The sequence below is a fragment of the Platichthys flesus genome, chromosome 13, assembly GCF_949316205.1.
Source record: "Platichthys flesus chromosome 13, fPlaFle2.1, whole genome shotgun sequence".
Taxonomy (NCBI): Eukaryota; Metazoa; Chordata; class Actinopteri; order Pleuronectiformes; family Pleuronectidae; genus Platichthys; species Platichthys flesus.
Window position 1 is genome coordinate 22,169,608 of NC_084957.1, and position 25,128 is coordinate 22,194,735.

Genomic DNA, 25,128 nt, shown 5'->3' on the forward strand with positions numbered 1-25,128 from the left:
TAAAAAAAAAGTGAACCTCCTGACGTCAGACACTCTGGTATTAAGACGTAAAAGCCAGTGTGGCCATGAATTGATTATGGCATAAGCTTATTTGTCAATTTTGTTTCTGAAATCGGGGACTTGTCGGATTATCGACTGGTAAGAAAGTAGCTACAAATAGTCACTTCTCATATAAATTGAGGATTTGTGAAAAACCTTGTGTGGTTGTCACAGCGCCGTTGATTGACATTGCAAATAATTGGAAAAGTTTTATTTTGTAGAGACTCTCCTCTCCAGAAAAATGTGTGAATATCAATTCATATGGACACTGTTGCTTCCTCTTTCAGGATATTTAAGTATTTTTAGTTATAAATCCAGTGAAAAGACCAAAATCAACAATAACTTGGAAGTATCGTCAATAAATCAATGAGCCACACTGTCACATGCTGCCTCATTACGTTGAACACAGGCGCATTGGCTGTAAACCATAAACTTGGACGACGTGACAGCTACCAAAAGTGAAGCCAAAATGTTTCAATCACACCCTGGTGGCTGGCTGCTTTCTAGGTCCTAAGCTCTGCCTCCTCCATGTAAGCAGATGAGACATGAACCATACTTAAAGTCATTTTTCTCTAAGATGGTTTTTGTCTAAGTGTTACGTTTGGATTTAATTTGTTATTCAATGATATAAAAGTGGGCCGTTGCTACCATGTCTCTATCCCTCGATCTCTATACAGTCTATGTGTACTCAGTCCTTTCGCCACAAATACTAAAACATGTTTAAAATGTGTTTTCATCCACAGGTGAAACTAGTTCCTCTTCATGCATGATTGTTTGAGTGATGTTTGCTGAAAACCTCAGAGTCCAACTGTTTCAGGGATGATTGCCACAAAATAGAAGGGAACGTGAAATATTATGATGGACACAATAATGCACTGCTGGCTTTGTTTTTTTTCATGACAACAATATAGAATCATATTTTAAATATACTGAATAAACATCAGGGGATTGTGGGAAAAAATACTGAGATAAAAAACTCACTGTTGGTGTTGGAAGTATTAGTTCGACCAAAAATGTGTCACAACTGACACAAGAGTTTAGTCAGTTTGTGAAATAAAAACCTCAAATACACATAAGACATGGATGGAAAAGTCATTTTACGTTTCAGGGTTTGGTCCCTTTTACAAATTACAAATTAATTCCAGCATCTTATTTTAACTTTAAATGGGGAGAAGGAGACGATAAAGTGGATGAAGAAGAAATGTCGGAAAAAGCTAAAGAGGAAGGTGAAAAGATGGAGGCAGCTGAGCGAAATAAGAGTTGCCAGGAAGGAAAGAAGGAGGCGAGAAGGAGGTTAGAGAAGAGAGGGACGCTGGGAAGAAGGTGGCAGACAAAAGGTAAAGCAAAGGACAAAATCAAGGAAAAGAAGGAAGAAGTAATAAATGTCATAAAGATTAAAATAGAGGCGGATGATTGGCTCTGACATGTTAAAGTGCCCAGGAGATGTGGCGTACACACACACTAACACAAACACAAAAGCACGCGCAAAAACACACTGACCCGAGCGTAAGCTAGCAATAGTCTCCAAGCGTGGTTGTCCTCTTGCTGAACTCACACACACACACACACATACACCCACACAAACACACACACACAACATGGCGTTCAGGACACTCCCATCGGGATGAGCTGTCATTGCCATGGTTACAGTCTTTGAGTTCAGAGTTAGGACACACACACTTCAGTGTCCACAAAGCACTCTGCAACTCAAGTTGTAAGTCAACACCCACACCGCAAACACCTTGTGTGATTCCTGTGAGTGTGTGTGTGTGTGTTTGTTTGTACGTGTGTGTGTGTTTGTGTGTGTGTGCGTGTGTGTGTGTGTGTGTGTGTGTGTGTGTGTGTGTGTCCATAATAAATCTCTATCTCTCTCTCTCTCTCTCCTGGTCAGTCTCAGTGTCTCTCTCTCTCAGTTGGTCCGCCTGTGTCTCTGGTGCCAAAGCGCGGTCGGCAGGTTCTGACAGCCCTGGTATTCTCGTCGCATCTCCGCGTCAGTCAGTGGCGGTGTGGCGTTGCAGGGGGCGCCTGCCAGGGTCACGTTCAAAAGGCCGGCCCACGGCTCCAGCAAAGGAGCCATCCCTGCAGCCTGAAGGCATCATGAGTGGACGAGGTCAGGAGATCATTTAGAAGAGTGACGAGACAAATTAACCATAACGGCAAACATTAAATTACCTTCCCCAGGTGGTCCAGCAGGCAGGATGCAGGATGGATGTAGGACCAGCTGCCGTCCTCTGAGCCCGTGTTCACCCTCTGGTTGTGGTGGTTTTGGGTCTGCCTGGGCTGCTTTGGGATCAGGACCACGTTGAGGTGTTTCTGGGACCCTTGCAGCCTCTTGAACAGAACGCCACTGTAGCTCTGATCCACAAAGAGTAGGACGCGAGTGGCCCTGCAGCCGGCCAGGTCTGCCAGCAGCTCATTGACAGAGTATCGTTCCTTCAGATCAGCCTGGAAAGGGAACGGAATGAAAAGGAGGCTTAGGTGAGTTGTCCAATATAAATCTTTTAAGGTTTTCTTTGTCTTCCCTATCTACCAGCACTGCATGCAGCCAAACACACATAGCACCAATTGCTATAGATGAGTTAGATGAGTGTTGTGCATCTACTGGGTTTCACAAAAAGGTTTCTGCGACTCCACTTCCTCCTGCTATCCAGAAATGAAGCTAAAATGTTCCAATATTAATGCTTCCATCTTGCGCATGCGTCTGATTACAGTTTTTAAATACCTTGCCCAACATGGAGCTCTTTGATCTGACACATTAACAGAATAAATGATTAATGTCCTGTTTGTGTGTGTGTGCATGTGTGTATGTGTGCGTGTCTGTGTGTGTGTGTGTGTGTGTGTGTGCATGCATGTGTGCGTTCTTGTGTGCGTGCGTGTGTGTGTGTGGAGTCATCTTTATCAGGCTCATAATGCCTCCCATGTGTGTCAAACAAATCTTTCTTTCTTGGACTGTGTACTGTCTTTCTTACAATGCCATTGAGGTTGGCATCCCACAGCAGCATGGTGCCATCGTTGCGTGTTGGCGAGTTCAGGTAGAGAACCAGTGTGTCAGCGCAGTGTTGCTTCCTGCAGACGTACGACACGTGGTTACGAATCACCGCTTTCTCTGTTGCCGAGTACACGCCCTCTATGCCCTCTATGTCCTCTGAAGGGGGGGAAATAAATACATATTTTTACTTACACGAATCTCAGTTTAGCAAAATGCTATAAAATGACAGAAACCATCTTTGAGAAAATTTTAAATACTTTAACTGTTCACTAACATGGAGGAGGCAAGGTTTATGACTTATACTGCAGGCTGCCCCACCAGGGGGAAATCAAGACATTGTGGCTTCACTGTTGGAAAGCTGTCATGTCATCAATCTTTTAAATGTAACAGTCTATATGTTCTGTATAGTGAAATATTTTCTTTTTTTCTAGTTTTTTACCTTTACTTACCAACAAAGTGAACTTCTAAATGCAGGATGTTTACAAGTATTTTTATACTTGATACCAACTATACTTCAATACATTTTATGAATTCTTCTTCCATCATTAGTGTTTTTTGGGTGTGTAACCAAGACAGAAGAGATTTTAGAATCGTCGTACCAGGAACTTGCCCACTGTTGGCAAAGAAGGTCTTGATGTGATCTTTATGGAAGCCATTGTTCTGGAGCATTTTATACATCCTCTGAAGATTTTCAACGTGATGCTGGAACGTCATCTGTTGCTGCCAGCCACCTGCCCACAAACACACACACACACCAACAAACCACACAGGTTATTTTCCCCGACATGAAGCATTACACTCTAATAGCAACAGGACTGTTATAAATCAATGTTGAACTTTTTTTGGGAGATGTAGCACTGTTTTTATTTATCAGTTTTACGAACCAAAATAACTATAGATTTATGGAGAGATGGTGGTTTGTGTTTAACAATCGACTGAGTCATACCCGATATGAGCACGGCGTGGTCACAGGTCTGGTAGAGCCGGCAGGAGAGGTGAGTGGCGAGCGGCTGCTGGTGGCAGCGGCGAGTGTTTTTATTCAGCTCGCAGCTGGAGACAGGCAGACTGGGAGGGCCCATCGGCAGCGGCTGAGGACACCTCGCAAACCCTGTGTGGTCTGTGGGAGGCAGGAATAAAAAAGGATCAGCTTCATAGAAAATGCACAGGTGTTTGTAACGGAAACAACTTCTAAAAGAGCATTTAACACATTTCCTGACATTAATACTCTTTGCTTGGGACACAACCAACCATTAAGGACAACCTCATCCCCACATGTTTGTAGCATTTCGGAGGTGGGTTTTGGTCTTATCCTGAGGATTGTCTATGTTTTTTTCCTATAAGCTTATCTCACGACTCCCAGGTTGCTAGCAGAGGCTGCAGGTGTGGGTGGTCCTGGCAAAATGTGCATTTCACTCAGAAAGCCTCCCACCAGGAAAAGTGAAGCCAACGGAATGCCACTCAAGCTATAAAATGCAGGTGGATTTTAACAATCCCCGTCACTGCGGTTCGTTTAGTTTTTCTTTTTCTACACTTGGAAAACCAACTTTCCGTGACAAGCATGAAGCGTAAACTGTTAAATGTTGGATGAATAACAAAGTTGGTTAATCCCCTGACTTTTTTAAGGACCACCAATGACATCTGTGGTCTTGAATGAAATGTTATTGGTTTTGATGATTTCCTGATGATTTCTCTATTGAGTCAAATCCTTCATGTGTTCCTACTTCCTTTCAACCTGTGTCAGGACTGAATTCCTCACCCACACATCTAAGTCTCTGTGTTCGGTTGCTGTCTCCGACCCCGACAACCAGCGGCAGAAAGTGGACTTCGCAGAGCCCTCCGACGTTCCGCTCTACCAGTCGGCCGCCACCACTGGTGCTGATACTGCCACCGCGCAGGGCCCCACCTGCCACCCGGCTGTGTCCGTTACCCATGAGCCTATCTGGCCCGGCTTGCCGACGCTTCAGCTGGTTCTGACAACGACCCTTCAGAGCCAGAGTCAAACACTCGTCACCTGAACACACAGAGAGCGACAAGATTTTGAAAAAGGTGATGGATACAGTTTTTATCAGATTTGTTGACATTATACAGATTCTCCCAATGCATAAGGAATTTGACCTCTTTCTTTTGGGCTTTAAGATATTCGAAACAAAACCCACTGACAGCTAGACTCTTTTATATCTGTTGCCGTTGAAAGTCTGAAACTTTATGGCGAACTGCATTTGACTCTATTGGTCTTGTATCATAATATTATCATAAATATCTTTTAAATTGATGGTAGCAGTTTATTATCTACTATTTCTTTTTTTTATTTCACACTAGACTGTATTCACCCCTGAATAATTATAATTAATCAGATTCGCACAAACTAACTGGTTTAAAAAGAACTTGCTCTCTTGTTTACTTTTCTTATCTTATCTTATCGTATCTTAACTTGGTGATCGTTAGGGGCCTGGCCACAGTTGCTTTGCTGTAGGGCCTTCTAACAGATTAATTGTGCCGTGATCAGCATGGCTAGAGTTAAGTTGTAAAATCATACATAGCATAAAGAACCCAAAGCTCCATCCTGCTTTTGATTACTCTTCTCTGTTCACCTCCTATGCCCTCTGTCATTTATCTCCTTCACTCCCCAAGCTTCTAGTTTATCTCACTTTTCTCCTCCGTGTAGTACCCCCCCACCCCCCTTTCCCCTACACCATCTCTCCTACTCCCTCCACTCTTCTCCAGGTTAAATTAGATCTAAAGAAAGTTTTGCTCTTAAAGACATTGTACAATCTCTGTCGACGGGACCCAGCAGGGGGCCCCGTGCTCCATGTGCGTGTGTATGACTAATTGACTGGTGTGTGTTCGTGTAACAAGAAGCCAAATTCACCTCAACACCTGGCCCCAACCTCTCTCACAGCAGGAGGTCAGCGACTTTCACTTCAACACGCGAGGATTTTACAGAACTTGTGAGGACCGGTGCAGAACACTCTCGCTTTTGGCCTTTTATCCACATTGAAACGGGCATTTATATTTGAGAAACACTGAGATTTGATAATTTCACAAATGTTTGAAATACTCTCTTCCTTTTAAAATACCATTTTCTTGTTTATGCTGATGACATTTCTCAATAAGGTTGCTTATACTGACAAATCTTCTTTTGTGATAAGTTGATTTGCAGAGCACTTAATTGGGATTCAATAAACTACCAGGACAAACAGTAAATCTTCAGTATATAATATATACATTTTATATTTGAAATTTAATAATATAAAAACATACTTAATACCGTGGCGCTATAGATGACAAACTTTAGAAAACAGATAAGAATGAATGGAAACCACTCAAGATGAAAGACAGAAGCAACTTTTTGAATTTAAACACAGACTCAATCAATCAATTGATTGATTGATTGATTGATTGATTGATTGAAACACAGACTGAAATAAAGATGGACGACATGACACTAGCTCCTAAGTAAAGCAATGTCTTGATACCTGCCTGGTGTCTAGCTCTAACATAGGTTATAAAATGTCAGTCAGAAAACTCACGTTCAAACGTTTATTGTAGCAGTAGAACATGTTTAGGATTTGGCGTCTAGGCTCCAACTTAATCACTCCCCCGTATGATTACACAGGAATGATGGTGGAACGCCCTCTGAGCAAGAAAATGTCCTGCATCACACAATGAGCTATGCACCACGCCAACCAACTTGTCTCTTCTGCTCCAGTTAAAGGCAAAATCATCACATTCAATACAGCAATAGTTCATAGAAATAATTACGATCAATGAAAACATCAAACAGCCTCTAGATCTCCACAGGGATTTAATCATCTAGTTTTAAGGCACTTAACTATCCTTCCAGTATAGTACTTGATATTCTTCTGTAAGATTAGTGTGTTTATGTGAATTATCTAGATAATATTGTATTTAGTAGTATAAGTAGTAGTTTGAAATCACAGTATCTGCATAGAAACCGATATACTTAGTACAGAATATTACTATGTACAATGTAAACCGCATTGGGCCAAGAAAAGAACCCTGCAGAACCCCATTATTATCGCTTCTGCTACTTTTGAAACTGTCTTCTATCTGCTATTGCCACTACGACTATAACTGTATCACAAGTAATGCTACCAGTGTTTTACCACGACTACATGATGCTGTCTATACTATTTTTTGTGCACTCGAGAAAAGAAACGTTATACTCAGTTATGTTTAGTTGATAAATGCTTTGATTATAGAGTATACGCATTCATTTAGGTCAAAACATTTCCAAAACATCTGATTGTTTAGAGTACATTGCACAAATTAAATCAGACAGACTCACCCAGGTAAATGCCGTCCAGGTGGGAGCATCTCTTCTTTGTCATGTTCATGTCCAAGTAAAAGAGGACCACAGGATGTCCAAAGTTTTCCCCGGGGCTAGGATCCAGCACCAGGACGGCATCATGGGTCATGGATCCAGGAAAAGGCTGCTGGTGCCTGTAGGGACCATCCCCTCCATTCGGCATCTGACTGACCCCGAAACCTGCCCGAGGTTTGAAGCTCAATGTCCCACCTGAGGAGTCCGGCAGGATGGCCACAACTTTGTCTGAGGAACCTGAAAGATTTTGGAACAGCAGACTCCTCATAGTAACCAAAAAAATGTATAAAGTTGAATAAGTTCTGTAAAGTAAAAAAATAATGAAATATTATCACTACATTTATTGATATTCTATTTTTATTTATTTAAAATTACTTTATTTCCATTTTCTAATAATATAACATATGTGCAGATTTTAAAGATGTTTTATTTGAATACATCTTGACAACTTAACCCATTTTGTTGTTTAGCACATTAATATTGATTCTAATATTCAGACCAACACATGTAAATTGCCTTTTCACATATAAGTGATCTAATTTTGAATTTTAGCAGTACAGCTTTGTTATTCAAGTTGAAGCAGAAAATGTAAAAACTCTTTATTTTTCAGTTTGTGCACATAATAAGGACCAGTGAACTACTTTTATTTAAAGACAATTAAAACCTTAATCCTAGTCAATAAATGATTCTCTTTATTTGCTTCATAATCAGCAAGATTTCATTGTATTTTTTTATTCGAACTGTCTGACTCATAAATTTCCACATGAACTTACACTGTGCTTTTTCAGTGGTTTATTCCATATAAAGTGCCACAAACATCATATGATTCTCACACGAAATAAGAAACAATGTTTAAACACTGTGGTGATGAATGACCTTTGACCTCTGTACCTGCGATGATCCGTGGCTCCGACACGTAAACGGCCACGGCAGACGGCGGCAGGTGGGCAAGCTGCCGGCACTCTGCTTCGGAGAGTGAGGACATGCGGAGGCACCGGTCCAGTTGGTCCCACTGCAGAGACTGGAGGCCGGAGCGGACCCAGCGCTCCAGCCGGCCTGGGGAAATCACGCTGCCTGGGGAGGCCCTGAAGGAGACATGGAGGCTGAGGATGCTGAGCGGAGCAGCGAGAAGCAGCAGGAGCCTCATTCTCACACCAGGGATCTACTTGTTCTTTAGCGTCTGATATTTTCACTTGTGATTATTCCACCTCAGTTCTTCTACTTTCAATTCGTCCTTGTTTTGCTCTTCTTGTTTTTCCCTTTTTCTGTTCCCTCTCGATTATTCCTTTTCGTCTCTGTATCTGCTCTTAAACTCCTGGTCCTCTTTTTTCCTCTTATATCCCCAGATGTTCCTCTTTTCCTCTGTATCCAATTATTCCTTCACTTTTGTCTCTTCACTTGAGATTTTTGTTCCTTAAGCTTTTCCTGTTTTTGCGTCCAGTTGTTTTCTTCCAGAATAATATATTAAAATATATGCTTTTCCTTTACCTTTCACGCCAATAAGCTGTCTACTGTATTCACGCTCTTCCCTCTTTATCTGGACATGAGAGGGTGAAGTTCTCACAAACGTTGGTCTATGAAATCAGAAAACGTTCTCCTCTTCTGTCCTGTTGCTTTTCAGCTTTATTTCTCCTTTTTTCTGCCTTTGAAATGAAAAGAGAACCTGTTAGTCTGTCTCTATTTTCATCATTAAATTTACTTTTCTTTGCACCTGAGTAGATGCAACATATCTCAGAATCCTCTTCGGGTCGATCTGACAATAGGTAACCTGTTTCCCTTTTTTTCTCACTTCACTTGTTTTTCTTTATTCCTCTTTTCTTCGGGACTTCTGATCAGCGTAATATATCCAACACTCCCCAAGGGCAACACTTTTTTTGTTGATGTTCTTTCCTTCTTCTCTTTCTTCTTTATTCGTCTGTCGTGTAGAAGGATTTATTCTGGAGCAGCTTCAGGTTCTGTGTTGGTTTGGGAGGCAATAGATCATCCTGAAGAAAGAAGAAAAAAGTTTGTCCTGGTGATCAGATCCTCTTCTGTCGTTCTTTTCTTCTATTCCTTTTTGTGGGACGAGTCTTAAAGACTCTTTGCTCTCAGTGACACTTGAGATCAGAGCGTCCACATCCACCAGGACGGACACCACTCCTGCTGCTCAGCTTCAGTCTGCTTGCCCTGCTCTCTTTATCTGTCTGACTCTCTCTCTCTCTCTCTCTCTCTCTCTCTCTCTCTCTCTCTCTCCTTCTCTCTCTCTCTCTCTCTCTCTTTCTCTGTCTCTGTCTCACTCTCTCTCTCTGTCTCTCTCTCACACACACACACACACACACACAAACAAACCCACATACATAAACACTCTCTCTCTCTCTCTCTCACTCTCTCTCTCTTTCTCTCTCTCTCTCTCTCTCTCTCTCTCTCTCACACACACACAAACACACCCACACACATAAACACACTCTCTCTCTTTCTCTCTCATTCTCTCTCTCTCTCTCTCTCTCTCTCTCTATCTATCACACAAACACACACTTTCCTCTCTCTCTTCCTCTAGCTCTGACATGCCAGAGGTAAAGGAGAAGGGAGGAAATGAAGAGAGAAAAACTTCAGAGGAGGAAAGAGTTTTGCAACGGATTAGAAAAAAAAGAGGGAATAATGAGAGGAGAAGGAAGGAGGAGAGGAGTGGAGAAGAGAAGAGATGAGGGAAGAATAGACAACAGTGATGGAAGAGGACGGAACATGAGAGAAGGATTAGGATAAAAAGGAGAGAGAGAAAGGATGAAAAAGTGGGAGGAGGGTTTGAGAGAAAAAAAGGGTGGAAAGGCAGAAAAAGGAAAGGAAGTGAGGAAAAGTGAGAAGAAAACCTACACAAGAGAGTTGAAGTGAAAAAAAAGAGTAGTAGGGAAACAGATAGGGAAAGAGAAAGAAGAGGAGAATATAAAAGGCAAGAAAGAAAATGAGGGAAAGTGGGAAGTAGCGAGGAAAGGAAATAGGGAGGAAGAGAAGAGGGGAGAAAAATGTGGATGACGAAAGTGAGGATGGGGAAAGGAAGTAATGGGAAACAGAAGCAATATGAAAAGTAAAAAGGGAAAAGAAGAGTATGAAAAAGAAAGAGTAACTGAAGGAAAATATATGAAAATACTACGAATGATAGAAGTACACGGGGAAGGAATCTGGGAAATGGAGGGAAGAAGGGAGAACAAGAAAGGAAAGGATAGGAAAGTGTGAGAAAGGACAGGAGAATGGTAAGAGGGGTGACATAAGGAGGTGAGTAAAGTGATGAAGGAGGGGAGGATGAAGGACAGGAGGTACGGCTTCTCTAGCGTGTCCTCTAGTGATGAAATATGGGATATACAGGTTTCTCTGGTCCCTCAAAATAAACTGCTGCTGATACAGATTTCACTCACAGAGGAGGATATTTTTATTGTACAGGTACTTTGGTCCCTGTTTGTCGTCTTTGGGCTTCAAATAAGACGTTGAAATTACACCTTGTGAAAAGTTTATACATATTTATTATATGATTGTGCAGTAGCAGCTGTTGACCGGTGGGGGCGCGGTGATGCAGAAGCTCACGGAAACGTGGACACCAATAGACGATCTTTGTCCGGGACGTGTCACTCTGATATTTCGGCTTCTGTCTGCGATGTAAGAAACTGCCGCTGCTCGATAAACCGAAGATGTCAGCTTCACCGCGAGAGATGGGGAAGCTGTGAATGTTTTGTATTCCACCGGTATCAAACCTGTGTTTTATCACTGACACTGGTACAGCGGATACACCGGGGGGAACACCGAGGGACAGTGTTTGTGTTGTCTGGGTCGCTGTTGCGAAGCTAATGCTAACCGGAGCCTCAGGTAACTGCTAGCTAAACTAACAGTAGCTGTACGAATGACGCAACTGTGGTCAGAGAACAGACTGCTTTTAAAGTCAAGTCTCATATTGAGCTAACGTTTTTATTTTTAAAGGGTTACAACCGAACTCTTTGCTAAAGTTAGCCGGCTAGCCAGAGCTAAGCTAAGCGGCATGTCTGACACACACGTGAGAACTCATCTCTGCTGAGACTGACAGCAGCGAAATCACATTTAAGTCACTAATGAATTATATTTACTTTAATGACACAGGTGAACTAACTTCTCTCGTTTGCGCTTAACTGTTCAGTGTATTTTATTTTTGTAACTATGCTAAAATTATGTTTTTAACTATTTTAGTTTGACGTTTTGATTGTTGTCTTTATGTAAAATTCTATAGTAATGATGGTCGAACACCTTTTCATTTAAGTGTGACATTATTTATTATATTTTCAATCAATAGCATTGTATCATATTGGGATATTTGATCCTAATGATAATTGGAAAATGTTTCTTTTTTAATATAGTTTGTTGATAGATTAAATCAAACGTGTAACTAATAGGAGATCTTCTACAACAACTCAGTCAGAATTGAACGCAGTTCACTCAGATGTCTTTTGTAAAGTTTACAATCCTCACATTGTTCCATGGCCCAGCACTAGGATCCTCTCAAATTCACTGTGATTTTCTTCTTGTGTAGTTTCCACAGAGACAGCTGACAGTTCAAACAACTGAGCAGGATGACGGGAAGAGCCAATAGACTCTGCTCTCTACCCTCAGGCCAGGAACCTTGATGTGAGAGTCACATTACATCCCTGAGGTAGTGAAGAAGAACCAACTTCTGGCTCATAAACTAATGACGGCAAGACTACTTGACACAGCCTCGGCCTTATGTCAAACTCTGAGTGTGACTGTCAGAGTGGGAACCACTTTTACTCAGGATAAAAAATCAAAACTTATGTGCCTGCCTGTCAGAGCTGCACGAGTCGGCTCATAACTGCTTTGGAGTCCAGCTGAGCTGCCGTCACTGCATCTGTGGTGGCAGTTATGTGTGCTGTTGGTCAGGATTTATCAAGAACTTGTAGTCCATCTACAGCTACCAACAGAAAATGTAAAACTCCATTCAGCTGGAGCTGACACCTGAGAAGTGACTCACTGAAGAACCAGTCACTGGGTGAGGAGCATCCAGGAGAGCTTATCCACCTCATACTCATTTAGTATAAACTTGACTGTTATTTCCCACCCAGGACTCTAACCCGGAAAACTCAGCCCTTCAGGAATAACCACATCTTTGTTGGGCGGTGCCATGCCGACCAATCAGTCCTCCCCCTGGGGTGGGGGAAAGCTACGTGCTTGCTCTAATGCAGACAGTTCCACCACTACAACCCTTGCCAAGAAAGTTGTGGCCAGTAAGGTGCCTTTTGGTCAGACCTCTCTCGAGCTCTCCAGACGAAAAGACCAAGCCAAACCTTCATCTTCTCATTTTGCCTCTTCTGCATCCCATCTGAGACAGACATCAGCTGCCCACTCTGAGAACGGGGACAGATGTAAAACCAACACCCAGAGCCAATTCACCGCTGTGCCACCCCGGTCTCCAACCATGCCACAATTACTTAATGGTATACAGATTCCCAGCCAGGTACTGGGTGCAGGACAAAAGCAGGTTCCCAGTAGCCTCACAGGGACCAATGCTTCCTCCTCCATCTATAAGCAAGACTGGCAGGTTGGATTTAACGGTCAGCTGTTGGATGCTATACAGAAATGTACATCGCTCCAAACCTCTCCACATGAAAATGGCGTATCGATGAACCAACATCAGGCTGCATCCATTGATGCACCGCTGCAATCTGAGCCACTTTTGTCCGTTTGCCATCAAGATCTGTTCATAAGAGGACAGTCTATTCTGCAAACAAACAAGTCCATGGTGAGAATTGATGTTTAATAGTAGCAAGCCTTTAGAAACGATAGATCACTCCACTAAAGCCTGAAACTTGCTTCTGCGACTGCGTCTGCGTTTTTTCACGCCGCTCGTTGTTATTCATGCTTCCCCAACCGTTGCGCGTCTTACAAAGCAATTCCGCACCAGAACACTAAGCGGAGTAATGCTTTTTTCGAAGACGACCTGAGAGACGCCTTCTTTGTGGGTGTGGCAATCGTTGTTGACTGTTTATTTACCTTCTACCAGTCGTGTTCTCCATTACAAACACACGGTGAACCATGGCAGAGAGTGTATTCACGATTCCAACCGAACAACAATTGATTGATGTCCATTCTTCTTTTTTAAATCTTCCGTTGTTTCTGCCTGTATTATGGGGCATGAAACCGAAAAATGCAGCTCCAGAAGGGATGTAGAGCAGACAAATCACAGCCTTGCGGGCTGAGTGAGCTTGCAGAGCTTTGCCGTAAATTTTAGAAAAATGGGGCGACGCCCGTAAGCACGTAAGAAGGGATACATAAGCACGTAAGGGACCCGGAAGGGCTCTTGCGCTTACGGGCCCGTGAAAACACAGAAGCATGTTTCAGGCTTGAGTCTGATCTTTAATATTCAGGAGATACTGTGCTTGTTGTGATCGTAAGAATTAAAAAAAAGGCTTAGTTTAGGTTTGAGGTTAATTTGTAGCTCCTGCTGAACGTTATATTGGACACCTGCATCTGGGCAACCCATATGATGTGATGGAGGCTGTATATGATGGCCTGTATGTAACAGAAAATGCAAAACTAGATTAGAGGTAAGTAATAATCGGCCGTTCATCATTCAATCACAAGTTTTAATGGAATTAAAAAAATAAACCAAGGCACATTTTCTTTAGCCAAGATTAACATGGACCTAGTAACGGCAAACTGGCCTTATTCAGTTTATATGGCCTGTATGTCACAGATGTATTTTTAATTAGCCACACGATCAAATTTGTAAAAAAAAGGTATCACCCCTGCACCTTAAATCTTTATCAAGTGTGTTTACTGTCAGATAATACATCATCATGTCATGGATTTAAAAGTTTTATACAATTTTCATTAATTAATTATTAGGGCTCGAGCACCGAACAGTGGGAGGCCCTATTGAAATTGTAAGAATTATTATTATTATTTATTTTTTTAAGTCAAATGAATGGCTTTTTAAAAAATTTAACATGGTTGAATCGTTGCCAAAGTGGTGAAAGTGTATCTATTTTGGAGTAATTATAAATGGGCATGGCAAAATGCCTAAACATCACCCCCTGCGCCCCTAGAAGGCGTTCACATTGACCGATCTTCACAAAATGATTTCACATTCTTTGACGAACCGGCAAATTATTTGGCTTTTTGAGGGCTTTAATTTTCTCCTGGTTTTGTCTCCCCAGCTTGAGGCTGAAGACTGTTCGTCTTCACCATCAGTGCCTCCTCTATGCCTTGCTCTATGTGAACATCAGGGGGCAACATTGGAAAACGATGCCTCCAACCTTGTTAAAACAACTTTAGAAATGAGAACCACAACAAGAGAAATGACGACAGGAAGATGCCATTCTGCAAAACTGCCAACAAAACCCAGCCCGACACGAAACGGTTGCACAATAATTGACACAAACAATCAATTGCATGTAAGCGGAAGTTCTCCTGCAGGTTTGTTAGCAGCAACAAGCCGTAAGCCTCAATCTTTTGCATCACTGGAAGTTAATAAACAGCCCCCAGAAAGCCAATATGCACCAGGAAGCTCCCTGACCTCATGCATAGGACACGGCCCTCCAGAGATCAGAACCTCTCCAAATGGCATCATGCCAACTGTGCTCAGTGCCAATGTCTGTGCCATGCAGGAGCAGCCACCCACTCTGGCGCACGTCACCCCAGGTAATCAGAATGATTCAGTTATTAAAACTTATGGATGATAGATCAGTAGATTGTTCATTTGATGTACATCTTCAGAGCCAAGAATGTGGACAATATTATGGAACGACAAAATGTTATCTTTGCAATACGTGCACATCTCACTATATCCTAGAATGGTCCTATGTTCTCTATTTATATATTTTAGTATTGGCTTCATCATAATGGGAAGGTGTGTGATTGTTAAAGTGCAAAAAATCAGAAAAGCACAGTTTTTTTTTTTTTGATATAGATATACCAGAAATAATAGACATATCAACTTTACGTTTTATTTAATTCAATTAATTAAAGCATGACACAAGACATGGTCAGAAACTGTGAAAATGTGTTGCTGCTCCTCCCTTCGTAGCTGTGGCCTCTCCTGCAGGAACCTTGGTGGGTTCTATGACCACTCAGATCTCAGCAATTTATCTGACGAAGCAGGGACAGCCTGTCTCCATGTCATCTTCCTGTCCATCCCCTTCTACCTCCTCGCCCTCGCCAACAGAGGAGTGTGTAGTAGGAGAGACTCACCTATCAGGGTGAGAAACGGCTGATTCCCTCTCAATCAATCAGTGTAGTTCACTTATTGACCCTTTACATTCTCAATCTGAAGATTTCACCTTCTGTTAACTGTTTCCAGAATGGAGTGTGTTATGCAGGTGGATGGAGTTGAGGAGGAGCTGGAAGATGCCTGTAGTGACGACGGTAAGAAAACACAGTATAACTCTTAATTTTACTACAGCTTATTCAGCTGGTAATCAACAGTTTAAAACAATGTTTTTTTTTTTGTTTTTCTATCATCAGATGATTCAGACTGTTCATCCATCACGGACACTTCTTCTACTGCGTCCAGTGGCCTCTCTTCTGGGTAAGACACTGTGTAACCACACACACACACCTGCATAGCTAAATCATTTCTGTTCACATTTAAGAAAACTGGGCATATCTGTTCTATCTCTGTTCTACTACAAACCTCATGACAGAGAATTTTTGGCAGGTTTTTTTTTTCTGTCTCAAATGATAAGATCACAATACACAACTTTCAAAGTTGTTGATAAGATATCATTTATTTTATTTTCTTCATGGGGCACTTTTGCGGTTGACAAAAGTGCCAATTTAAAACAATATAAGGAAAATAAACACTGACACTTTGAAGATTCTTAGCCCAAGCAGTCCGAGTTAAGGACGCGGAAAATAAATGAGCTCAAAGTCCAGTATGACCGATCTAAGGGGGTCCTCTTTCATTCCCTCTCCCCACAACAGCCAAGATACGAGTGATTGCTGAGTATACGGTGGATTTTGGGGCAACATAAAAAGTGAGGACATCTTAGGTATCACAGTACTTACAACACATACCAGAGGAGGTTACATCTCCATTGATAAAATAAATGTAGGCCTATGCAAATTCCAAATATTGTGCTATTTGTTACTGCTAGAAATCTACTCTGTCAGCAAGCCTCTCAAATTAGCATCTTGGTTATATGCATAAATTCGCATCTTTTCTGCTATGTTTAAACTGTGAAATAGAATTTTTCATATTGGCAAAGACAAACAGTTACAGATTGCTTGAGTAAATGGCTCATATCAGTATTTATCAATCAGCCAATAACCCCAAAAAGTTCTCTTGACTAGTAAAATGTTGGGGCTCTGCAAATATCGTAATTTCAAGTTGAGTTTGAGGTAATGATGCAAGTTTGGCTAAAGCCTTCCTGTGGTTTCATCATGGCCATAAATAACAAGATACATAGTAAATTTTCTTCCTTCGCTAACTTACACACCTGGAAATGTCTTTTTGCGCCCATCATCGAAGCCTGCTTTATAATTGATCTCCAAAAATATCCATCGGTCAGAGAATCTTTGTGTCTCTCTGCCTTTATCTCTCAATGCATTGTTAAAAATTTACTGAAAGCAGCAGAGTGTGGTGGAAAGGTCTGCATCATTGTGTGTCACATTGTTCTCCACTGTGATGGCCTCAACAGTAGAACTCCCCACCAAAGACTCGGAGCCGATTCTCTGCTAAAACAGCCTGGATAGGGAGTGTTATTCACTCAGGTTCTTTTTGTTGTTATTTGTTTTTTAGCCCCAACATGCTGATTTGTTTGTGTTCATTTACATACAGCACCACCCCACAACCTTTTCTGTAAGCCACAGCACCCGCATAGTTATAGTATAGATAGAAGTTGGCCTGGTCTGGCTGTAATGCCTTTATGTACCTGTCAGTGGCGAAAGGATTTTACTTACAAGATCTGGAAGACAAGATTATCATCCCCCATCATCATCTCTTTTTTCCTTCCTTCCTTTCTTTATGACTGTCATGTGAGTGTTTTTATTAACTCGTCTTTTAATTGAGTGTTATTTTCAGCTGACTTTAAAATTATTGTGTTAAAAGAATGCAATATGATTTATTATGTTATATAAACAGAATTTTTTTCTTTTTGATAATACTAGACATTTTTGAAAATGTTATTATCATGAGCTGATTATTATTGTATGAATGTATTTATACCTACTTTTTCTGTCTTTCAGTATTGAGGAGCCAATGTCATCGGGGGCGGAGGATGTTCGAGAAGAGCGTCCAGCGCTGGTTCCCAGTCTGTTTTCCCTCATCCCTTCGACACTTTACTTCAGCACCGCCAGTGAGAAAGGTCAGGAAACTGTAGTTTTCTGTTGTATAAAACACCGGAGGCAAACTAAAGCTAAGCACAGTCATTTAAACACCTGTCAAGGGGCCAATAGAAACAATCTAAGCTCCCTGCATTTAAGGTGTGATTACGACGCGTTACATTTTTAGTCATTTATTTTTATTTGAGAAGACAGAGAGAATCTTTTTGTGATCCTCACACTTCCAGAATGATAGAATATTTGTTATTAGAGCTGTTTTTTAGCAAAAATCGTACAATATCATCCAACTGATTTGGATTTTTGGGAGTAAAAGCTGATATTGGGAAGTAAAAAAATTCTGATATTTATTTATTTATTTATTATGTCAATCGTTCCTAAAATTTCATAAAACCCTTATGACAAATAATGATCATTTTTATCATAATTTTACAGTTCATCCATAAACTGTAGTGTAAATATCTATTGAAAAAAATGATACACAAATGAAAACTCATATATATGTAAGTTAAATTAAGAACATGAAATTGTTTTGAATAAAAAATTCAAATCTTTCCAGCTTGTTTATTTCATTTCATTATAGCCGATACCAATAAGTATGTGAAAGGCTCATATAAGACAATTTACATCAGCAACTGATAAACCGTTCTGCTGTTGTGTGTTGAATGTTTGTGAATTAACTGAAAACTGTTTTAACTTTTGAGCAGAAACAGAAGTTTATCATATTTTACAGCATTTCTTTTATGTAAATGTTATTGTTTTTTAAATGTACCAAATAATTTTATTTCTGCATATTTCCAGTACGTGTTAAAATGCATCAAAGTGTGTGAATAGGTTTCGTATCTTCAGCCTGTGACTTTTATTTGTAGAAAGATATGGCAATAAAATAGTTACAACTTTGTGTTGTGTGCTCTGCAGTGGAAATGCTGCCTGCGGAACAAAGACGACTGTTAAAATGGAAGATGAGCACCGTCACTCCGAATGTGGTCAGGCATATCATTGCCAGGTCTCACTTCAAAGTCACAAAGAGTAAGTTGGTGTGTGTGTGAGAGTGATAGTTGCTGCACATATTTTAGAATCCATCATACAGAGACAGAGAGTGACATTATCAAAATATAAACTTCTGCCAGATGTGTTACAACTTTGGGAGGCAGACAAAAGCAACAGTTATAAACCTCAAACTTTGCAATGCGGATTTAGAGTAAGAGGAACTGTGATGTGATGATTGTCTGTTGTAGAAAGCCATGACTGGCTGGGCTGCTGGGGACACCACATGAAGTCTCCTGGTTTCAAGGCCCTTGGAGAACACCAGAAAGTGAGAAACTGTGAATCTGATCCAAGCTTGTGTCTCTAGGAAGCCTTATCTTAAAGAAAGGTGAAATTATCTTTTTGATCTTTGGAACACATGTTTTTTGTTTGTGTCCTAGTTGAACCACTTCCCAGGAACCTTTCAGATTGGCAGGAAGGACCGACTGTGGAGGAACCTCTCCAAGATGAAGGGGCGCTTTGGGAAACAGGAGTTCAGCTTTTTCCCCCGCACCTTCATTCTTCCCCAGGACATCAAACAGCTCCGCAAGGCCTGGGAGGATGGAGTCTCCCGGCAGAAATGGATCATCAAACCTGTATGTTCTTCCAGTAAATATTCATTTTGTTGGTTTACTCTTAGCTAGAATAAGCTAAATTTGACCATGATCCTTAAAATATCTTGAATTTTAATCCAATATATGTAGTTTATCTTTTGATTCTATTGTTTCTAATAGCCTGCATCAGCCAGAGGAATAGGTATCCAGGTCATCCACAAATGGAGCCAGATGCCCCGTAAGAGACCATTACTAGTTCAGAAGTAAGTAATCTAGATGTGAGCACCACTGGTTTGGATCAGAGACCCTTTCCCAGGACGTGACTCCACATCACTCATCACTCATTTGGGTTGAAACTCCATTAATGTAGTTTTGTTTTTGCAGATACCTTCACAAGCCCTACCTCATCAGTGGCAACAAGTTTGACTTGAGGATCTACGTCTACGTGACATCCTACGACCCGCTCAGGATTTACATCTTCACCGACGGGCTGGTTCGATTCGCCAGCTGCAAGTCAGTTTTCCCCATAGCCTCCACAAAGACAAGTCAATGTGCAGCATCTGAGCGGAGGTAACACCTCTGTCCTCTTCCCTGTTGTAGGTATTCGTCTTCCATGAAGACTCTGAGTAACAAGTTCATGCACCTGACCAACTACAGCGTCAACAAGAAAAACTCTGAATACCAGACGAACAGCGATGACAAGGCCTGCCAGGGACACAAATGGTAACAGACAGGTGTTTATGTTTGAGGTTACATACGCACAACTACATTACAGTTTTAAAACTAACCATTGCTTCTACATTCACGCCTGCTGTCCACACTACCCTGGAGTTTCTGAGCGTTGAAAATGCATGTCAAGTTTTACAAGTTTTCAAACACTTCCTGTTCCACCTCGTCGTCGCTCCAAGAAATTAAATCCCTGCTCTTATTTTGAACCATTGTTTATGTTTCGTGACCAGTGAACGAAAATATAAATATGTTTTTAGTTGTGTAATTATGGACATTATTACTGATAAGGAGCTAAATGGTCTGTGTAGACTAAGATCCTTTTAAATTTACAACGCTGCTTTAAAATGAAGATGTGGACGTAGCCTGAATAAAAGGAAGCATGGGGCTAGGGAAAGGGTTTATTTGAAGAAGTGAATGTAAGGAACAAGGTAGGATTAAGGACAGTCTGACTGAATAAAGCATAAACAACAACAACGGCCAAGCAGTTTTGTACAAGTGAAACTCCAACCCGCCTCACATCTTGGGGACTATTACACTGTAGTGTTTTCTTTCTCTGGTCATAGATTCACTCTTAACAAATCCTATTTTTGTGTTTTCAGGGCTTTGAAGGCCTTGTGGCAGTATCTTGGCTCTAAGGGAGTCAACACCACTTTGATTTGGGAGAAGATTAAAGACATCGTAATCAAGACCATCATCGCGTAAGTTTCACTCATTTAGTGGATTTAGGTTCAGGTTTTGTAACTTAAATTGTATTATTGGCTCAGCTTTAAGACCTAATTAAATTATTGGCTGAGTTATGTGCTCTACAAAGTAATATTCTAGTTCACAAGTTATTTTTTATGCTGCAGTAAAAAAATTCCTGGTTAAAACGTGAAGTGAGCTACAGCTGATCATCCACTCCCTCCTATTTGAAACTTTGGGGAAACATGAAAATAGCTCAGTTTTGCATTTTGCATGAAATGAACCGACGACTGACTGGAGACGGGGAATCGATGAAATAATAATAATGATGAAATGAGCCCTCCACCTTGTGTGGGTTGGTTTTTCAGGTCAGAACCGTATGTCATCAGCCTGCTGAAGTTGAACGTTAAGACGTCTTACAGCTGCCACGAGCTGTTTGGCTTCGACATCATGCTGGATGAGAACCTCAAACCCTGGATCCTTGAAGTTAACATATCACCCAGGTAATACGTAAGCACACACACACAATCACATGCAGGTGTTCAAACCACATCTTTTAACTGTCATCATGTTTCTGGTCCAGCCTCCACTCCAACACAGCACTGGATGTTGCCATCAAAGGTCAGATGATCAGAGATCTCCTGAACCTGGCCGGCTTTCATGTTCCACAAAAAGAGGTGGATGCCCCCTGCAGCTCTGCCTCTAGCTCCACCAGCAGGTAGGGAGGAGATTCTACTTCTCAGAACTTTAGGTAGGGTTCACACCTACATCGTTTGACTGAATGGAAACTAAGCAGATATAGTTTAGGAACAACTAGTGCAATTCAATTTAAAGCCTCAGATATGACCTTATTGTTTTTACTAACCCTCCACTGGGTGTGTGTGTGTCTGTCTGTGTCTGTCTGTGTGTGTCTGTGTGCGTGCGTGCGTGTGTGTGTGTGAGCAGCCTTTGTGGAGGATCGAGGGAGAGGACCAAACCTGACCTGTCCAATGATGAGAAGGTTAAACGGGCTTATTACCTCACACAGCGCCACGCCGACCAGGTAAGCAAATTGTGAATTTACATTAAGACAATATACGTTAAATCACAGATTAAAAAAAAGTCATTAATTTCAAAACTCTGAAAGCTTTATTGAAATTGCAACAATAGAAGCTCTGTGCTCAGGTTTCCTCTCGTCTCTGTCAGGACTTCTTCTCCACAGTGTTGGATGTCTTGACTCCAGAGGACATTCGTGTGCTGGCAGACAGTGAAGACGAGCTGAACCGCCGGGGAGAGTTTGAGCGAGTCTTCCCGAAACCGTCATCGTCCCGCTACCTCCGCTTCTTCGAGAATCCGAGATACCTCAACATCCTGCTGGATCAGTGGGAACGGAAATACTGGAGCAACAGGACAAAAGGTACTTGCGTGTGTGTGTGTCTCTCCTCACTTTGCTTTAAAGACAGAATAACACACTGAGGAGGAGGAGAAATGCTAAAACTGTGTAACGTTTTTAATTCTCTGTTGTGTGTTCAGGGATCAGTCTGCTGCAAACACTCTGTCAGAAAGGAGTCCATCTGGGAACCACCAACCCTGCTCATATAGTAAGTAACTGTGGGAAGACTGAATTAATGTAGATAAATGGTGATATTTTTATAATCAGGAAGTTGTTGGCCTGATTTAACACGTTTAATAAATCTGTTTTGTGTAGTGGTCCAAGTGTAGCTACATCTCCAGGATTGAAGCTCAAAGACAAGACCTCATCAGCCAATCCAGGTACAGTCACACAACAGAACGACAATATACAACACAGTATAGACCGATTCTCTAAAGTTTCCTCCATTCCTGTTCTCAAGGGTTGTGGTGAGCCATCATCACTGCTTAGATTATGATGACAATGATGACGCTTCGGACAGGGAAGTCACTTGCGTCTCCAGTCTTCCTGTTTCGCCCAGTCCTGGATCAAGTGTCACCAGCAGTGCCTGCACGAGCCCTCAGCCCAGTCCCACCCAGAGCCTGCTGCCACACCAGTTTGCCTCGCTCTGACCATCCGGTTTGCCAACATGACGCTCAGGGTCATATTTAGCCTCATCCTTTTCCTCAGCACCCTTTTAATTCACGTCTAATAGCTCTTTAAAAGTGTCGCTCTAGATGAGAAATGTACTCAGAAGTTTGAAAATCCATTCTTAACAAACACTAGGAGGGAGTGAATTTTGGTTTTGAACAGAATTGAAGTGAAGTGTTACGGAACCAGATACTAATATGATTTGGGGAAAGAAGCAGCTTTTTAAAGTATTTTAGTACTTAGGTCATGAGTGTGGTAGTGTATCCATTCTAGTCTTAAAGTACTGAACATCAGTGAAAATAAAACACCTACAGAACCACACCAGTGTTTTTTTTTTTTTTTTAGCCTTATAAGTTTAAATGATGTATATGCCAATCAAACTCCAGAGTTCTTCAAAACCGAAAGAGTTCTCTGAGCAGCTTCAGTAAATATAAAGTATAATGTTGATTCAGTACAAATGTTCAAAAGGACTCGGCAGCATAACCGTTGCAATGAGAACTCTGTTAGAACCCTGCGCAGTCGTCACAGCGCCATCTTGCAAGACCGTTTAAAATCGAAAAAGTAAGTTCTAGTGTTGTCTCGTGACAGAGAATAAAACAACTCCTTATAGTATTTTAATCCGTCATGCAGTATCTAAGGATTAAAACTATGGGATGTTTTACTGAAACCTCACAGTAATTCTCACCTGCAGCAGGAGATTCATGTCCCCCTCAAACCTACAGTCTTGTGCCATGTTCATGTGCCTGCTCCTGCACACGTTAGTCCTCATTTCTTTTGGTACGCAAACTAATCTGTGAATATCTCCTGCTGGGCTTCCTTCCAAATTGGCTAGAGCTTGACGGAATACAGGGATTTTCAGGGATGATGTCGTTACTGAGGGAGTAAAAAATGTTAGATACTGATATATCGACCGATGTATATTAAAAAAGAATTTGCAATAATTCCTTAAGATGTTACCATCAAACCCCGATGACGCAGTATAAGCCGAGCTTCACAGATCCACCATTTGAAAAGTCAACACTTGTAGGCCACTAAGGGTATATTGGTACGTTTGTGCATAATCTTAATAAATATATCACTTTTTGTCTCATTTGGAAGTTTCTAAAACAATGGTTAAATAAAGTCAAACATATAAAAAAGCCTCACTGTAGTCTTATCTATGACAGAGTATTGATCCCTATTTCAATAGAAGAAAGGTTTGATTCTACGACTTTAATCTCATATTACGATTAAACTTTTTTTTTCCTTCAACATCGCACTAATGCTCCTGTGTACTTACCCTATTCACCTGCTCTGAAATGAGGCTCATAGGCTCCTGAGGATTGAATGGAGCTGCTTTCAGATGTGCACTGAACTCCAGACATTTTCCAGAGGGAATGATTATGAGAAAGCAAACATCCAAGTCAGTTGCTCCAGACCATTTCCAGAATCTTCTCTGCCAGCTCCCTCAGAAAATGTCCAAGTGAGTCCATGAATGCAGCAGGAAAATTGCCGGAAAGATAACAGCGAACAAGTTGACGATATTTTCCTGTGAATGTTTCGGACCCGATTAATCCCCTGCTGTGTTCATCATGTCTGAAAGCCGTTTTAGTTATTGAATGAAGAAGCATGTAAACTTTCAGTTCTCTCTGGGAAAACTTCATATTAGTATTCATGTTTGAATCTGCTGCAACACATTCATCAGATTCCACCGGACAGCAGCGCCACCATTAGGTTTGTTGGCTGCTTTACACAATGAATTTTTATATATATATATATATATACATACATTAAACATCACTGCATTTGAAGATGTATCTAATTTAAAAGATGTTTCAAATGAAGATGATAATATTTTTACTAACGGGACAATTGTAAAGTTTCAATGTGAAAAGGCTGTATGAGATGCTCAGGATGACTTTCGAAATAAAAGTCATTTGAGGTGCAAGTAAGAATTGTTATTGTCTTTACTGTAATTACACAAATTAATGCAACACTATGGAATTTCTATGGAACAATGGCGCCCTCTGCAGGAACATGTGGGAATTACTTCATCGCTCAGACAGAGCCCAACAGAATTAGTTTTCAAATAGAGAAAAAACAATGTCTATCAATCGGTTTATTGAGCTCTGACTGTATCGTCCCACTCACTGACACACAACTGAATGGTGAATATTCCCCATGATCCCCGGCTTCCTGAACCAGAAGAGCGGCCGCTGTAACAAAATCCACCAAACTGTTTAGAATTCCTAATATTTTAAATATTTCCTGATGAATATTGGCGATTACATTACATTACATGTCATTTAGCTGACGCTTTATCCAAAGCGACTTACATTTTAGAACACTCATCATTTTATGAGGGGCCATCTAGGGGTTCAGTATCTTGCCATGGACACTTAGGCATGCAGATGGGATAGAGTGGGATTCGAACCGGCACCCGCTCTATCCCCTA

General features: G+C 41.2%; 2 protein-coding genes across 2 annotated transcripts; one reads left to right on the forward strand and one right to left on the reverse strand.

Annotated features, from left to right (window-relative positions):
* Positions 1-1,944: 1,944 nt before the first annotated feature.
* Positions 1,945-8,520, reverse strand: si:ch211-67e16.11 (uncharacterized). Its single transcript, XM_062402364.1, has 8 exons — positions 8,265-8,520; positions 7,338-7,610; positions 4,785-5,039; positions 3,975-4,145; positions 3,628-3,759; positions 3,009-3,184; positions 2,212-2,484; positions 1,945-2,125 (listed from the first exon to the last, which is right to left on the reverse strand). The coding sequence occupies exons 1-8, from the start codon at positions 8,518-8,520 to the stop codon at positions 1,949-1,951; spliced, it is 1,713 nt and encodes a 570-aa protein (XP_062258348.1). The 3' UTR covers positions 1,945-1,948.
* A 2,470-nt stretch (positions 8,521-10,990) lies between these two features.
* Positions 10,991-23,015, forward strand: ttll4 (tubulin tyrosine ligase-like family, member 4). The gene is made up of 21 exons (XM_062402994.1): positions 10,991-11,207; positions 11,902-13,125; positions 14,543-15,026; positions 15,412-15,583; positions 15,685-15,749; positions 15,849-15,912; positions 17,571-17,689; positions 18,582-18,692; positions 18,902-18,978; positions 19,091-19,285; positions 19,424-19,506; positions 19,628-19,756; positions 19,844-19,966; positions 20,572-20,670; positions 21,022-21,156; positions 21,237-21,371; positions 21,599-21,695; positions 21,839-22,049; positions 22,166-22,233; positions 22,341-22,405; positions 22,486-23,015. The coding sequence occupies exons 2-21, from the start codon at positions 12,508-12,510 to the stop codon at positions 22,673-22,675; spliced, it is 3,240 nt and encodes a 1,079-aa protein (XP_062258978.1). The 5' UTR covers positions 10,991-11,207; positions 11,902-12,507; the 3' UTR covers positions 22,676-23,015.
* Positions 23,016-25,128: the final 2,113 nt, after the last annotated feature.